At 43.5% G+C, this 17,206-nt stretch overlaps 1 protein-coding gene across 2 annotated transcripts; it reads right to left on the bottom strand.

Annotated features, from left to right (window-relative positions):
- Window positions 1-1,287: 1,287 nt before the first annotated feature.
- RPS6KB1 (ribosomal protein S6 kinase B1) lies at window positions 1,288-17,139 on the bottom strand. Of its 2 annotated transcripts, XM_017821562.1 has the most exons (15): window positions 16,993-17,139; window positions 13,812-13,861; window positions 12,768-12,888; window positions 12,393-12,461; window positions 11,846-11,993; window positions 11,241-11,298; window positions 10,263-10,363; window positions 9,304-9,394; window positions 9,011-9,101; window positions 8,613-8,720; window positions 8,256-8,318; window positions 7,388-7,465; window positions 5,991-6,098; window positions 5,322-5,434; window positions 1,288-4,656 (listed from the first exon to the last, which is right to left on the bottom strand). In XM_017821562.1, exons 1-15 carry the CDS (start codon window positions 17,110-17,112, stop codon window positions 4,419-4,421), a joined length of 1,557 nt encoding a protein of 518 aa, XP_017677051.1. In that variant the 5' UTR covers window positions 17,113-17,139; the 3' UTR covers window positions 1,288-4,418. The 2 variants fall into 2 exon arrangements, with proteins under 2 accessions (XP_017677051.1, XP_017677052.1); XM_017821563.1 differs by lacking the exons at window positions 1,288-4,656; window positions 5,322-5,434; window positions 5,991-6,098 and adding an exon at window positions 6,109-6,265.
- Window positions 17,140-17,206: the final 67 nt, after the last annotated feature.

Below are 17,206 nucleotides of genomic sequence, written 5' to 3'. Positions count from 1 at the left end.
ACTTGTGGTTAAAAAAAAAAAAAAACCAACACAAGAACTCAGCAGTGTCAGCTGGCCCACAAAGCTCACCAGGATTATTTTATGGAGCACAACAAACAGTGTCAGTGCTTTAAGTCAACCCTGATCCTCTGGGCTCTGTGCACCACACTGGAGTAACAACTGGAGGAAGGGTGGAGATTGGTCAAAAACAGGACAAATTTGGGTTTTTTCTCTCTTTCTGTTGGTGTTTTTTTTTCCCTTGAAGATCCAGTGAAAATTATCCAAACCCAGTAGTACCAAACAGGTTTTATGAAAACCAAAGAACTACGAAGAGATTTTGATGGACCGGTTTAGATTTACACAAACAGCTCATTCTCACATACAGAGAGGGAAAACAGGCAGGAACTCACCTCCAGGAATGCCACCCTCTCTGATCCACATGGAATTAGGATGCAGCTCTTCCTAATCCAGGCCAGGGTCACCAACAGGCAGCACATCTGACTCTGCAGGGGCAGAACAGAGAACAGGTGACAACCAACAGCTGCTTTTTCCAAGCCCCAAAGCCCAGGTGAGGGGACCAGCCCTCGGTAACAGGCTGAGCCAAAGAGCATCTCCCAGGTCCTTTCTGTTCTCAGGGAATTCCTCCTCCCTCCCTTTCCCATCCAAGCTGTCATAAAGACAATGATTTCCATCCATAGTTATACTCAGGGCCTTCCCACTTCCTAAAAAAGAAACAGGTCACTGGGATTGACACGTTTAAATTTGCTTTTAGTTGCTCTTCACATCCATCTTACTGAGCACTTGAGGACATTTAGTCCCAGTAAAACTGGGAAAGATGAACCCAGAACAGGGATTACCTTGTCTGTACTGAGGCAGCTCAGGTGTGTTCCTGCAGCAGCTGCAAATGGAGTTGATCTGGAAGAGAACAATATTTGGGAACTGCACACAAGGACCTGCAGGAAAAATATTCAATTTGCCTTGTTCTTAATGACTCCTCCTGCTCCTTTCCCCCTTAGGATAAAGGATTTCCCTCTGAACTGGGAAAATGAAACAGCAACTATCCTGTAGAGACAATTTAACCACACCAACCAAACCCCAACCACGTCCTAAAAACAAGAGTCCTCCCTCAGTGTTTGATGCACTTCTTGATTAACAGTGAGAACAGGCTGGGAGTTAATACTGAAAAGAGAACAGGCCCCAAATAAACCTCCACTGCAGAGTGGACTCAGCTATGAAATGTTCTCCAGCAGTTCAGCCTTTAGAGAGCAGGACCAGGAAAAAGGGATATTCAAAAGAACAATTGACTCGTTGATTTTTATCTTTTATTATGAGCTAATACCAGGATGACATTCAAATGTCAGATGGCACAATTAAGACAGTCTTGGTAGGAATTATTCCAGCATTCCCAAAATTACAATTTAGTACACGAATGGCGTCAAATGCATCACTCCCACAAGAAAACTGATGGAATTCGGAATATCTTATACCAGAAGAGTTTCTGCATCAAATGGGAAAAAGAAAAACTGCTGGTAACACAGCTGACCTAGAAACCTTTTCTGAGAATGACCTGCAGAACAAAATATTTCCCTATTTAACATCTAGTAAAAAAAAATATGACTTTTGTTCAAGTTTAAGATTTAATACTTTTTATATGGTTAGCCACAACAGGTATTAACCTCGGTTTTACTATATTTTTGTAATGCTACAAAAATCCTATAAAATCAAATTATAGTGAATTTTTCAGTGATTATAATTAAAAAAGCGCAGCTTGTACAAAATAAAAAAAATAAGATTCTATACTCTAATGAAAAATTTAAGACATTTTTAAATGAACAAAAGAAAGCACTTGTTAAGCTCTCCAATATTCAATGCATTCTGCACTTATCTGAAATAGCCAGACAGGAGCTACAACTCCACTCCCCTCAGTTCACAACTAGTAATTTTGACACTATTATATATATATATAGAGGATCTATGTCTGATCTTTTTACAAATAAATACAGGATAAACCATATTGCATAGTGTGTGCTTGCTGTCTGAGTCACACTCCCAAAGTTTCACAGTCATGGTAGGGAATTCAACTTAGAACCTATGGGATGAAACATTGACAGTACATGGAATTTCCTTGGAAAACCGATGACTTGGGGGTTGTAATTCCTCAGTGAACTCAGACAAACAACTCTTGCCATTCTTGCCAGCCATAATAAACCAATTCCACTGGACAATCTACCCAGCCAAGCAAAAAGCAACCGGCGGCTGTAACTGGGACCAAGAGAGATCTGCCTCCAAAAATGACTATTTTTTTTAAGCAAGTCCCTTTCTCCTCAGTGGCCACGTCAGGGCACCTCAGGAACGAGCAGCACAGAGGCTCCAGGGGCTGGAGGTTGAGGCCTTGGCAGATATTCCCCATGCAAACAGTGCAATCCAGAATGCAGCCAGGTTTGCAGATATGCAGAGTGCAAACAGCTCCTGAGCACTTGGGTTTTGGTTTCACAACGCCCCCCCTGAACAGTGGCAATCCTCCAGCACAACCTGTGGCACTGCAAGGGAACTTGATCTGCCTCAGGAAATTACAACTTTTTTAACAAAAGGAAGAAAAAAAAAAAAAAATCTTAATTTTTGCTCGTTTTTTGTTGTTGGTATCAAGGTATCACTGAATCCTTCCGACTTGCAAATCTGAGCAAAGAGCACTGAGCGGATTCAATGCTTGAGAGAGTTTTATGGCTTGGATCCTATGGCTCAAAAAAGGTTCAGTATCCACAGAGTAAGCGGAAATCTAGGATAAAAAAATCCCTACTGTTGTGAAACACCAGAAGTAGACTTTGCACAGTTTGACTAAGGATAATGCAAGGTGTGGCAGGCAAAAAGTGACAGGACTTGGATGCAGCTGGATCATCTCCACACACACACAGCAGACACACCCTAAACTAGTGTAAAGCTCTGCAGATTTTAACCCTTTCACCAGCTATGCTCATGGAAATGCTTTCTTTAAGGCAGGAAGTATATATTTAAGGAAGGTAAAGTTTACCTTTATTTTATTCTTTGTACCTGTAAGTCAGTTGTACAGATCGTGTGACAGTTTTAAAAACATAAATAGTGTCCTTAGAACATGTTTCCTAAATGAAGGTTGCTCAAGTTCTGACCCACTGTGGAAGACATTCACTGAAAGGCCATTGAACACTTTTTCTCGTACAATCAGCAAATTTATTGCCCCAGCATAGAAAAAAAAAGTGGAGAAATTTAGAAATGTATAATGGCAGGGAACTCCCGTAAGCAAAATTTCATTAATAATTATTATACTTTAAAAAAAAAAAAATCCTCAAATTCTTACCCACCTGTTACAAAAATAGTTATTTCCTTCTGCTATGCAGGGTTTGTCTCTGTCCCCTGGGGGACTTGCTATAGATCTCTACTGACCTTGTGATGGGATGCAGAGTCTCCTGATCTCGCTGTGGGTAAGAACCTGGCTGTGCTGAGCTGCCTCCAGCCCAGCACCAGCACAAGGGGACAAAAAAAAGTGATGTTTCCCAGTGAAATGTCTGCTGAGGACAGGGATGAAATAAGCAGGACGTGTGTGAGCCCGTGGCTTCCAGTTAAGCCTAGAACAACATAGCAGCATTGCCTCTGATTAGATCCGTTGGTCCCTGCAGGAACAGGGATTTCAGCTGGGGAAGCAAGTGAAAAACAGTCCTCTCCCACCCCACACCGCCAAGCTGGCCAGTGGTTCATTTATTGATTTGTTGTTTGATGAGGAGAAGAATCAGAACCAGAGCCTTGAAAAAAAAAAAAACAAACGAACAACTTTCTTCACCAATTATTCTGCATTTGCAATTTTGGGATCCTTTCCATAATGAGCTGAATCAAAAAAATCTATTTGAAAAATATATATTTTTTTTTTTGTATATATATATATAAAAAAAACTCATTATGTTTTGAACGTGAGATACCAATTAATTTTAGCTTTCATCTTTGATTCCGCCCCGTTGTAGGAAACCTCTTAACGAAGCTTGCATGCTAATTACCCCTCAGCTGCAAGCACAGGCGTTTCATCCTCTGCCTAGTGAAAGGGCTAACCCTCCTCGACACATTCACTACACCAGTGATTCTGGAGCAACATCCTGACCCTTAATACTGTCAGTTCCAAGCTGAGAAATCCTTGATAAGGTGAGCAGATGTCACTGGAATCGTTAGATGACGTGCCTAGAGTTCTGCAATACCATTTGCTAAAGTTTGTTTGTTTTTTTTATGCACCATTGATTGACAGGAAAAAAAAAAAAACAAAAAAAAAAATCCGTTTTTTTTTCTTTGCCTTCCAAGTCTCTCTGTGCAATGACTGACTCTTTGATGCTGTCACTTTTTTTAAAAGTAAACCAAACAAGCCCTCGTGTTTCAGCTCCAAGGGGGCTCCCGTCTGTTCTCGGCTCCCGCCCGTGGTGCTGTCATAGGTTCATGCGCAAGTGCTCTGGTCGTTTGGAGATCATGGGGAAAGCTTGTTTTTTGTAGGGCCCAGAGTTTGGCTGCCGGATTGGAAGCGGTGCTGAAGCCTCTCCACACACTGTCACATCCATTTGTTCTATCCCACTCGTCTCCATCGGGTATTCCACAGGTGGCTGAGCGGTCGACGCGCCGGCAGAAGCACCTCTTCCCCAGAATTCCCCGGGGGAAAACTTGACGGGGCTTTAAAACAAGAAACACACAGATCAGAGCTGGAGATACGGCACCGAGGGGGATCTGTTACTCTGCAGGAAGCTCAAATGCCTATTGAGAAGCATTTCTAATTCTTCCTTCCACTTCCACTTCCAGAAGTTTGAGAAATTTCTTCTACCACTGTCTCTTGTAAAGTACATTCCTGGCATCTGAGGATGCATTTCTAGGTGATTGCAGAATCAATGAAAGGCTTATCAGGAAATAAAAAAAAAACACTAATTTTTGCTCAATCATAACCATCTTTTCTTGTTGGTTCTTTGTTAGTACCAAGATATTGCTAAATCCTTCCAGCTTGCAAATCTGAGCAAAGAGCACTGACTGCACTGACATGATTCTTTCTGGACTAACACGATTCTTTAGCAGCAAAAAGCTCTTAGGATGTTCTGAAGCAGTTCTAGAGGGATGGTGAACCAAAGTCACCGGAGTGGGGCTGCAGCAGCACTAAAAAGCAGCAAATTAGTACTTCCTGTGCTGCCAAACCCCACAGATTTGTCATGATAATGTGGTTTGTAGAACAGGGTCAATCCTGTAACTCGAACGGAAGTGCTGGGCTGAGAAGCAAGGCTGCATTTTGAATTTCTACTTGTCAAAAGGTGGGTTACAAAAAAAGAAAAGAAGGAATAAAAGAGAGGTACCTGACTGGTGTCCTTGGGCTACCGATGAACCTGCGAGGGGAGCGGATTTTTGGTTCAAAAGAAAATTTCTCTTTTACGCTTTCAAGTACTGATGGAGCCACGTAGGTAAAACCCTGCAAGACAGCAAGGGAGGCAACATTCACCCTGGGGATCACTCTGCAGTGACCACATGAAAACCTGATTATGATCAGAAAATTACAAAAGGAAGAGTAAATGCAGACATAGGAACTTCTACTCCTTGAAGCGAACAGTGGGACTTTGGGGAGTTCCCAACCTGATGCTCCAACCCGGCTATTTCTGCTCCCAGACTCCCACAGGCACACTCACTTTAATTAATTTTGCTCTATGGACTGGACATTGTTCTCTCTGCATGACTGTGAAAGCAACCCCGTGGCCAGGGTTCAGAATGCAGCTCTGAATCAGAGTGCTGACATTCCACAAAGGAGGCACCGTTTGCTGGCTGGTGTATAAAGAAAATGTCAGAGATATCCTCAGGTGATATCCAGAGATGTCCTCAGAGCCCTTCAACATCTCCAACCCGCCACAGAGTTTGTGTCCAGTGAGGAGGGTTTGCTTTGAATATCAGGTAGGATTCCAGAGAATTAAATTTAGCTGCAGTGCCCCCCTGCTCCCAGTAAAAACCTCCCTCTCCAGCCATTCCTCACTCACCAGAAAGACCTGGTTGGCACTTTCACTGAGAGTTGAGTCATCTGGGCTATCAACAGGTGTCTGACGTGTAAACTTTGAATCAAACTGGCTCACATCCTCTTCAGATTGCTTTGCAAAAACAAAATGGTTAAGGGTTTATATTACAGATATCAACCAGTGCAGCCTCTGGGTGGAGTTCATTCCATAGGTTTTTGGCAGAGCTCTGCTGGAGTAAAACCCTGGAGTGGTGTCGGAATCCTGTCGCTGCCAGTGGGAGGTCACTATGGGCACTGACACTGAGAAATAAAGGCAAGGGGGAGGGGCAAAAATTATGGATCAAAAAGGAACACAAAATTAAAAAGATGCCTTTAAAAAAAAATAAAAAAAATCTCAAATTACAAACAGAAACTTTCAGAATGACAACGCCAGTTTCTTGCCAAGTTTAGCCCTCGTCACAACCAGAACAGTTGCAACTCTCAGAATTTGGAACCTCTCCAGATAATTCAATCCCATTTTTGCAGATACAGAAGTGTTTACACTGTGAGGGATGGAGGACAACTCTGGAATAAGTGACTATGAATATTGTTTAATTTGGCCACAGAACAACAGTAACTCCAAGTTTCCTTCTCTCATTCTTTGTGGAAAGGCAACGGATTCATTTGTGTGGACCCTCATGCAACCCTGGAAGCACATTTGGAAAAAACCACCTGGTTTGTACAAGTAACTTTCATAGCATTGCTAATAACAGAAAAGCCTCAAATCATCTTCAATAATTCATTCAGAAATACCAGTCTTGAGTCTTTCTGAATTTCATTCAAAAGGGTGAAGGGAAAAAGGTCTGCAGTCCCCATGCTGGAGCTGCTGGACATCAGTGATGCCTGAGCCAGTTTAAAGTGAGAGTTTTAGTAGTTGGGAACTATGGGGGTGGCAAAACCCACTGCTGCTGTAGCTAATTGTACCCAGAGGGAAAAACAGACCTCAAAATATAAGAGGGGATAATAGAGATTTGTTCATCACATCACTGGTTTGAGGTAAACTCTAAGTGCTGCCTGTAGCAAGATGCACTGTAAATATTAATAACCAAATGCTTAAATAGGTGATTTCATTGACTTTTGCTTAGCAGCTATTTCTCATTTTAGTTGAAACTAAGTACTGACTGACTGTAGAGGGTTCAGAAGCAGAGATTCACAGTGAGCTGCACTTGCAAGTCTGTTTAACCTCCAGGTGAGAAGCAGGAGGAATTCAAAGGGAAGCAGATCAGGGGCAGGGCAGATCTGCCTCTGACTTGACAGCAGTGAATCTGTCACCCAAGCTGTGACCTAAGTCCCAGGAATCAGTGGCACTCCAGTCTGTAATCCCACATCAAGACCTCTCCTAAAGGCACACAGGGAGCATCTCCCAGCACTCCCAGTACATACCAATAAGGGTTTAAAAGGAGGTTCCACCTTTCGTGCCAACAGCTCGTCCCAGTTGATGTGTCTGAAGAAGGGGTGAGCCTGCAGGGGTTACAACAGCACAGTCAGCACCTCCTCTGGGGCACAAACCACCCAAATTTAACCACTAACAGGGGCTTCTCAGCCCCTTTCCCTGGTGGCTTTCCTTCCAAAATCACAGCTGGGTTCAGTGCAATATATTCTATATCAGCAGAGCTGAGAATTGGTACCACACCTCCAAGGCAGACACCTTCTGTCCCTGCAATGCTTTCCTTGAAAGGGTTAGAAAAAGTCAGTTCACAGGCAAAATACCTCAACTTTTAAAGTTAGATACCTAAAAACCAGGACAAAACATTGTATTAATGACAAGTTATCAGAACTGGGAAATGAGGAGGACTCTCTAATATGCTGTTAATGGCACCACAAAAACAAAAGTCAAGCTGGAGGCAACAGAGACTAAGCCTCTGCCTTAGTTTTTAGCTATTTTTTCCCTTGGAATAGCTGCACTAATGCAAGGGCTGGCAGGGTTTTCACCAGCTGAGAGTATCATCACCCTTCCAGGGCTGCACAATTAGCAGTTTACAACTGGTAGAAAAGATCTACTGGAAGGCAGAAGTAAAGAATAGAAGTTATCTCCCAAATCTCCAATTATCCAATAGGTAGGCAGCTGCTTTTGTGCAGCTTTAAAGCTTTCAGATTTGGATCAGCTGTCACATGTGGCAGCCTTTCTGCTCATTACCCTTCAAGACAGACAGACAGACAGACAGACAGACTCTCCTGCCCTGATGGACCCTCAGAGCTGTTTTCTCCTCAGTGAGGTAATTTAAGAGTTCTTGAATTAAGTGCAAGTTACCTGAACTTCTCCAGCATCTCCAGGACCAGCTCCCAGACGTGAGGCAGCATTTCTTTTTAGCAGCTTCATGAGAAACAACATCCAAAAAAGCAGAATTAGTTGTGCTGTTAGGACTAGACTAGTCCTGACATGAATCATCTCTTGAATGAGCACCATGAAGAATGAATACAGAATGACCAGAAAATCTGCATTTGTTAGAAAACTACTGTATTTCCAAGGAAAATCGCTTTCTGTACCACACAATACAAACTGACTGCTTTAGTAACAAAATCAAGCTTGGACTGAGCAGCCATAGTGGTATCCTTGTATTTTTATTTCCTCCAAAATATATAGCACTGACAGGCATTAAAATGGTACCTTTTTAAGCAGATCTCTGGCTTCTTGTGTGAGGTAGGGAGGCAAGTTGAGTTTACACTTGAGAATCTTGTCAATTGTCTTCTTTCTGTTCTCCCCAGTGAAAGGAGGCTGGAAAGCACCATTGGAAGGGGAGGAAAAACAGGACTTGTTCAGATCTCTTTTTTGTGCATGCACAACTCACTTCAGTCATTCACAAAGCAGGAAAAGTTAATGCAAATGGGACTTGAAAATCACTCTTTGGATAAAAGCAGCTCAAGACTGTAGTGAACACAACTTATTTCTTATTGCAGTCTGCATTATATATAAATGATGTGTATTTATACATGCATCTGAGTGAGGACACAGGGAACTACAACAGCTACAAAGGGAAATACATGCAATTATAACTGTGCACCTACTGCTCCAGTCAGCATGTCATACATTAATGCCCCCAAACTCCACCAGTCCACAGCACGGTTATGCCCACTCCTCATCAAGATTTCAGGGGCCCTGTGAGCAGAAAAATTGAAAATATGAGAGTGTTTTAAGCAGCTTAATGCCAATTCTGACGCCTAGTTTTCAAGCAAACCCACATTTATCAAGTAAAGTTTTCCTAAGTCGCTCAACATATGAACCATCAGTTAAAAAAGGCAAAATTCAGCCATTCCCCCCAGAGCAGAGTAATACTTCTGTATGTCATCATGCAGCTCACATGTATTCAATTGTTCCACAGAATGTGTGTGTGACTGTTCCATCATGAATAGATTCTTTACATAATCCAAAGTCAGTCAGTTTTACATGACCTGAAAGGAAACACAGAAAATTTCAGACTTGAATTACAGAATTCTGACATCTCTGTAAGTAACATTAAAAACTAGAAAATTCAACATGGGTCTGTATTTATTAACTCTGAGCTACTTCCAGATATTTTCAGTGGTCTGACAAAGCAATACAGTCATAAAACAGAACGAGGTAATCACACAAAGATAAAACTAAATGTTGCCACTTGAAGAGAAACAAGACAAACCACCAGAACTTACTCACAGATAGACAACTGTAGTTAAACGTGGAGATTTTAAAGCATCATTCAGCTAAGAAAGTAGGTTACTGAATTTTACTGCTTGCCTCAAAGTGCACAGAACAATATCCAACAAAGTGCCCTGAATAATTCAGTACAAAGACTCAGACTTCAATCAGTTGTTTAAGAAAACATGGAAATAGTGGCTGGTACAGACTGCCAGAATAATCAGTGACACACAGCCACTGGAACTGCATTCAGGAACTGAAACTGCTGTCAGGCAAAGCCTCAGCAGCTGGGGAAGTCATTCCAGGAAATGATGTGACATCTGCCTTAAACTGCCTTTCCAACACCCCCATGGACCCAAATGTCATGGATTCTGCGCTGAAGACACGGATATTTATGTGCTTTACAGTGATCCAGTAGAGGAATAATTGCACAAAGAGCAAGTGAACCAAATCTCCCAACGTGTGGGTCTGTACCCACAGAACCTGGAGCTCGCTGGGGCCCCAAAGAACCTCAGTGTGTGACTGAGGACAATCAGAGCTCTGGCAATTCCTGCTCTAAGGAAACTCTCCTCAGAGTGAGGAGTTGGGACCTTTGCAGAAGTGTTTTCCAACACCTGCCAAGCTGACTCAGGGCTGCCTTTCTACCTTGGTGATTGAGCATGATGTTCTCTGGCTTCAGATCCCGGTAGATGATTCCTTTTTGATGCAAGTGCCCCAGTGCCATTGAGATTTCTGCCAAGTAAAAGCTGAAAGGAAACATATGCCACAAAATGAGACATATTCAATCATGCAAAGCAGTTCAAGCACTATTATGTACCTAGCAACAGTTCCTTGAAAGCAGCATTAGAAGTCTGGGAGAGAAGAAAGGAAAAACAATGATGCCTTTGAGGTTGGTTTGCCTAAAAGTCACCCAGACCCCAAGAACCACAAAATGACAGATTAGCTTTGGGTTTACCTGCTCAGTAGGTATCTGAGAATGAATATATTTGGAGGAATCTGAATTTTTAACCATTTTTAGTGGTTCAAATATGTGTCTAACCACATCTAGGTGGCAAAGCTGAAAAGAAATAATGAAGTTAAGAGGTAACTGGCAGCACCCAGTCCCACATGGACATCAGAGCTTTCCCAAGGCATTGTCCCTGGGAAGAACAACTGCAGTCAGTGTAAAGCCTAATCAATAAGGGATAATTTCAACTTGTCCATCTGTAAAGTATCACTACTCCAGAATATTCTTCTCCTTCGTTACCATAATTAGCACTTCACACCTCTAAGCATCACAACACAGCCACTGCAGTGCCTTGGGAATCCTGGAACTGGCTGGGAAATTGGGTGTGGATCCAGAACAAACAAAACCACATTCACAGCAAATCTTTCACAGCTTTTCCTCCAACACCCAAAACACCTCCCTGACCACAGCCCTCTGGAAAACACCCTCAGTGGACCCTCCTCTGTGGAGAGACTGGAGTTACAGCAGCACAAAGTGGTAAGTGCAGCACAGACACCCTCCCCAAACCCACTGAGCTGCTCTTTTCACCACTTTGAAATGACTGACTACTTATATATAGTTTAAGCACTTGGAAAAAAAAACCCTAACTATTAATGTACAAAAATAGCTTCACTTACCAAGCTGTGTCTTCCATAAATATCCCTTCTCTCTCTAACTGCATAAATAGTTCTCCTCCTGGCACGAGAAAAAATAGATTATATTCAGTTAAAGTATCATTTTTAGTAAGCCAAATGTCTGTTTTCTAGAAAAACTATAAACAACAGGTATTTTTTCCTGCTGTACAACATGTTTCACAAAAAAAACCCCAAGTCACTATTCTGTTACTCTCAGAATTCCAGCAACCTAAAGAAATGCTGGGGAAAAAAGGAGCATTTCTGTCCCTGTATTGTGTTGTTACAGCTTTGAGAAAACTGTTTCTAATCTGTGATTGTTTCCTTACCCCTGAAATAAAGGGAATACTTTCTTCTGTCATGAAGAACCTGCAGGAACTAAACCCTCAGGGACTCTCTGACTGCACTCAATCTTAGTGTAACACACAAAAATGCCCAATTTCATTGAATTAGAAAGTTTATTGATGTTGTTCTAGGTGTTTTTAATACTAAGCTGCTTCACATTTTAAGACATCAAGCCAATTGTTAACTGGCCTTTTACTTGTGGGGTGAGAAACCCAATTTCTTGGTTGTGTAGAACACCAGCAGGTAAGAGAATTTCAAATACTGACCACTGAGATACTCAAGGATGAGGTAGAGTTTTCCACCAGTCTGAAAGGCATAAATTAAGTCTACAATGAAGGGATGTTTCACTTCCTCCAGGATATTCCTCTCTGCTTTCGTGTGAGCTGTATCCTTGGCATTCCTTACAATCATTGCCTGCAAAAAGCAGGGAGAGGTGAGCACAACATGTTAAACAAGGCAGATTTTATATTGAGTTCAATCCTGAGTTTATTAAACCACCACACTATGTATGAGTCAGCAACAGCATAAGAAAATAAATTCACCACAGCATAAGTTTAAGTCTTTATTTCACAGAATTACACAGTAATTTAGGTTGGAAGGGATCTCCTGGCCTATTTAAATGAGCTGCTAAGAACTACCCAGACAGAAAAATTCAAAGTTAAACTCGAATTTCAACCGTACCCGGGTATCAACTGTATATATATTAAAATTTATTTTTAGGTAGAATAAATTATTAGACAATTGTAAAAGCTAAATGCAAGGTTAGGTTGATTTAAGGTTCGGGTAACAGTGAAATGTGAACATCCAGGTTACCTTTTTAAGAACTTTCATGGCAAAGATTTTCCCGGTGTTTGCTCCAGTTACTTTCCGTACTTGAAACACCTGAACAACAACACAAAAGCAATCAGAAAAAAAAGGAAGTTAGAAGAAGAGTTCTGCCAAAGAGAGGTGACATGACCCACAAACCACAAGGCTGCTGGTGAGGGGACCCAGAACCACTTTGGGACATTTCCTGCTGGAGATGCTCTGCCAGGACCTCTGTCCCCTCACACCAACCCTGGGGTTCCCCTCTGGCAGAATGAACTTGGCAGAAAACAGGCTGGGAAGACCAGAGTTTGCCCAAGGCAGCAGAAGGCCCTTTCCCACGCTGTGGATTTGTTCTGCAGGGAGGGATCAGCAGTTCCTCACCTTGCCGTAGCCGCCCTTGCCCAGCACGCGCAGCAGCTCGAAGCACTCGGGCCGGATCTTCTCGGGGCCTCTGTTCACACTGGTCTCTGAAATCTCAAACTTCTCACAATGTTCCATGCCCCTGGAGAGAACAAAACGTGGATATAAGCCTACCTGATACTCCTAAATGATCACTGAAAGGAAGCAAGTGACTCTGGGACAAGCACAGCCTGCCTGACCAAGGGACGACTCCCTGGGGGATCTGGAGAACCCTCAGCACCGGGAATGTCACTTAGAAAAGAAATATTCTTTGCAAAGCTCCAAGTGTCAACTTGCACAGAGGAGATTACCTGCAAATTTTGGGGATTTGGAGGATCAAGATCTCCTTCAAATCCCTTCATTTCAATGCACAATGCTCTGCATTACACCAGAGTTAAGTCTGGAAGATCAAAGCCTCCAACTGACTTAGACACTTCTTCAAGACCTCAAGGAAACAGGAGGCTCTGAGGGGTGATTAAGTGTCAGATCACACTCAGCAGCCCCAGCAGCCATGGGGAGACTTCCAGAATACAAATACCTTGCAGAAAAAGCTGTAACAGGAGGAGTCTCATAACTCTGAACATGCCACAAAAGTCTGATCCATAATTTAAGGAGGCTTCTAAACTGTGTTCCAGCTCTGCCAAAGTTACACAGATTGATCCTGCTCAAGGAAATGTGGCTGAACTGCTGGAACTATTCCTTCTCCCCACTGGAATAATCTGGGAACTATAAATGAAGCCAGGCTGGAGGTGTCTGTCCCCTGAACTCAGGGTTTCTCCAACAATCCTTGCTGGAGAAAAAGGATTAAAAGACGAGCAGCAAGGTTTCACCAGGATTTTATTTTGTTATCATTATTTCAAGATACAAGTCATAAATTTTAATGTGAGGCAACAGTGAAATGTCTAGAAATGACTCAGATTTGAGCCAGAGTGACAACATTTTCTGTTTGCCTTAATAATGGGACAAAATGAGAAGTTATGTGTAGCTGGCATGAATGATACAGGATATTTTCCAGCAGCAACTTACAGGTCATATTGGCCAACTCCTCCATGGTCCATGCTCTCACTTAACTGACCCTGGGGATGGGAGGGGTAGAAGGAAGATTAATTAGAAAAAGAAAAAAAAAAATCATTAAAAAGAAATGCACTGATGTGTCTTATAGCTTCTTACATTAAAAACAGATATTATTTTAACTTACGTAGTTAAACAAGTCTAAAGGTCAGGAATAATAAATTCTCAGCAGAAGATAAAAAAATGCACAAAATTCTGTGCAAGATTTGCAATACTTCCACAGGTCTCAGAGAGTGACCAGGGAACCACTGCCTTACCTGGCTGTGCTGTTATTGAATCACTTAAATGTTACAGGTACAAATTCCCAGCCCCGGGAGAATTTGGAAAGTATTAAGACACTGCTTTTTTCTTTATAGTTGCTCTTACATATGGATTTTAAAGTCCTATTACAGTACTATGCAAATCAGAACAATAAGAGAGATTATGGGAATAGATGAGCTGGGACTCATGTGCACTAAAACCAAATAATATACAGAGAAGGTTTTATTATTTTACATTGAGAATAATTCAATCCTAATAGTAATGAAAGAATTCAGCTTTCTTCTGATGTTAAACACCTTTCCTGACCAATAATCACTCCACAGATTAATGAATGTAAATATTACTAAGGAAAGTTCAGGCACTTCAGCATCAGAACCAGTCACCAGTGTGGAATGGGGGTTAATTCTGAAGAGATATTTCCTTCAGAGAATTTTCAACTTGATCCCTTCTGCAAGATAATACTTCCCTCTCACTGGGGCTCTGCATGGCAAAAGAAGTGCAAAGCAAGCAGACAGCTGGAATGAATGCAAATGGAATTTCATGGGCCAGCTTCTAGGGAGCTTAACTATACCCCAGAACTTTTATTTTTAAAAGTATGGACAAGAAAAATGACAACTGCAAGGAGATACAGATAAACTGAGTGACCTGTGAAATTCAGAGAAACAGAAGGGAAAGAAAAACCACTGAGAACTGCAAAAAGCAGCCCAAGGAGTGCATTTCAAATATTATCTAAGTGAAAATGCTAACCAAAGAAAACTAGAAACTTTCAGCAGCTTCCAGACCATTGAAATGTTAAAGTTTACAGAGGCTGGTTCATTTTGGGTGGGCTAAAGGGGAATTTAACTCCTACAAGCACCACAGGCACTGAGGGAGCCCAAAAGCTCAGGTTTGTTTCCAGCTCCTGCCCTGCTGGCATTTATTAAAACTCAGCTTATTGACACGTTTCACAACAAACCCACTGAGGCTGCCCTTGACCCCACTCCTGATGCCAACAAATGAATTTTAAAAAAATCAACAAACACAGAGAATAAACACCCATCACGTTCCCAGAGCAACCCCTCCAGTTACCCAACGGTTCTGGAAACGTTTCTGTGTGCTGCTCTTGCTCCTGTGAACTTTGGGTTTCATTCCCAGTATGAACTTGGCCAAAATGCACTTTAGGTACCATTCTGCTGTAGCAGGGTTTGTTCTCTTCCCACAGCACCAGCAGCCCTTCAGTCTATACGTTATTTCACTCCTTACAAACACCAAAATTAAGGCTGGGTGGTTTTTCACACCACAATAATTAGTGCAAACAACCACAGGGCTTTTGAGGAAACATTTAACAATCCTTCAGATTTTCTGGGATGGCTGTGCCTATTCCAACCCACAGCTGATGTGTCTGGGCTCCCCCAAGGCTTTGGGAGGTACCAGAGATGAGACAACACAGTCCTGACTTCCCACCTCAATCACTGCCAGTTTAATGACCTCTACTGCAACATCCTTCTGATCCTTGTAGGACACACACAGAGACAACTTCCACTGAAACATCCTCCCCCTCCACACATTCCTGATGGTCCCCTTCTTCCCTGCTCTGACATTCCCTGATTTTCAGTTGGTTTAATTCCACTTCTCTCTCTCTCATTTATCTGTTTGCAAAAGGCACCTGAGAACCAGCTGAGGTTGCCAACGTGCATTTGTTGCTGCTCCACAGAAACTTCTGTCAAGGCAATGTTTTTAAATCCACATTAACCAATGAATGGTTTAATTGTTCCCTGGGACTGAATTATTGGAACAGGAGACAGAACAAACTCAACTTTCTTGCCACCCCCTCAGAACCTGTTCCTGGCAGCATTAACTGTCTGATGCAATTACAGGGGTTTTTTAAGCCAAGTATTTTATTGATTACTGAGGTGACAAACAGAGCTTTTCCCTGCAGGTCGAGGAGCTTTCAGCTGTCAAACAACGTCCTACAGTTCATATGGAGTGGGGGAACTGAATATCTGATTGTGTCCTGAAGGAAAGAACCTGAAGGGAGTCTACACCAAAGATAGAAAGGAACTTTTTACAAGAGCTTGGAGTGATAGGACAAGGGGAATGGCTTCCCACTGCCAGAGGGCAGGGTTAGATGGGCTATTGGGAAGGAATTTCTGGCTTCGAGGGTGGGGAGGCCCTGGCACAGGTTGCTCAGAGAAGCTGTGGCTGCCCCACCCCCTAAAAGAGTCCAAGGCCAGGTTGGACAGGGTTTGGAGCAACCTGGGATAGTGGAAGGTGTCCCTGAACACGGCAGGGGGTGGGACTGGATAAGCTTTAAAGTCTCTTCCAACCCAAACTATTCCATGATCTCAAGGACTCCAAGGATGTCATTAGAATTTAAACAGCAGAAAATAAATGCAGTAGCAGTTTAAACACCACCAAACGTTTAATATACAAAACAATTTTGAAAAGCAACAGCATCACTGGAAAAACATAAACAGATACTGTAATGAGACCCCCCCAAAGCCGCGGCAGAGCCCAGACGAACATCGCAAATCGCGAACTCCCGACGGCGGGCGCAGCGCTCAGCACAGCACACAAACACCCTCTGGCCCGCCCAACGCAGCGCTTTAAATCTGAGCTTTCAACTTTGCCGCGAGAGCCGCGACTGCGGAGCGAGCCGCGCTCCTGCCCCGCCGCTCGAGCGTGTGACGGCAAAGCCAGGAAACAACCCCCGCGGTCCCGGCGCCGAACTTCCGAAGGGAAGAGCTCTGGCGGGGCCGGATGGGGCTCTGCGGGGCGGTGCGGGAGGCTCGGGCTCTCCCCGGACGCCTCAGCGCGGCCCCCGCGGCGCCTCCCGCGCCCTCCCTCCCTCAGGCCCCGCGGCCTCCACGCCGCGCGCCCGCACTCCCCCTCTCACCCCCTCCTCCAGCTCCTCGTCCGAGCCCGCGTCCTCGGGCTGGTCCAGGTCGATGTCGAACACTCCCGCCATGACTCCGTCGCTGGCTCCGCCGGGTGCGCGGGCCCAGGGCCGCCTCATGGGCCGGGGCCCCGCAGCGCCGCCGCGGCCGCCATCACCGGCTGCGCGGCCGCAGCGCGCCTGCGCGCCCGCCCCGCCCGCGCGCGCCGCGCCT

Source organism: Lepidothrix coronata, unplaced genomic scaffold, assembly GCF_001604755.1.
Source record: "Lepidothrix coronata isolate B3197 unplaced genomic scaffold, Lepidothrix_coronata-1.0 Scaffold91, whole genome shotgun sequence".
Taxonomy (NCBI): domain Eukaryota; kingdom Metazoa; phylum Chordata; class Aves; order Passeriformes; family Pipridae; genus Lepidothrix; species Lepidothrix coronata.
The sequence above is the reverse complement of the archived record's forward strand: the minus strand, read 5'-3'. Positions and strand labels throughout refer to the sequence as shown.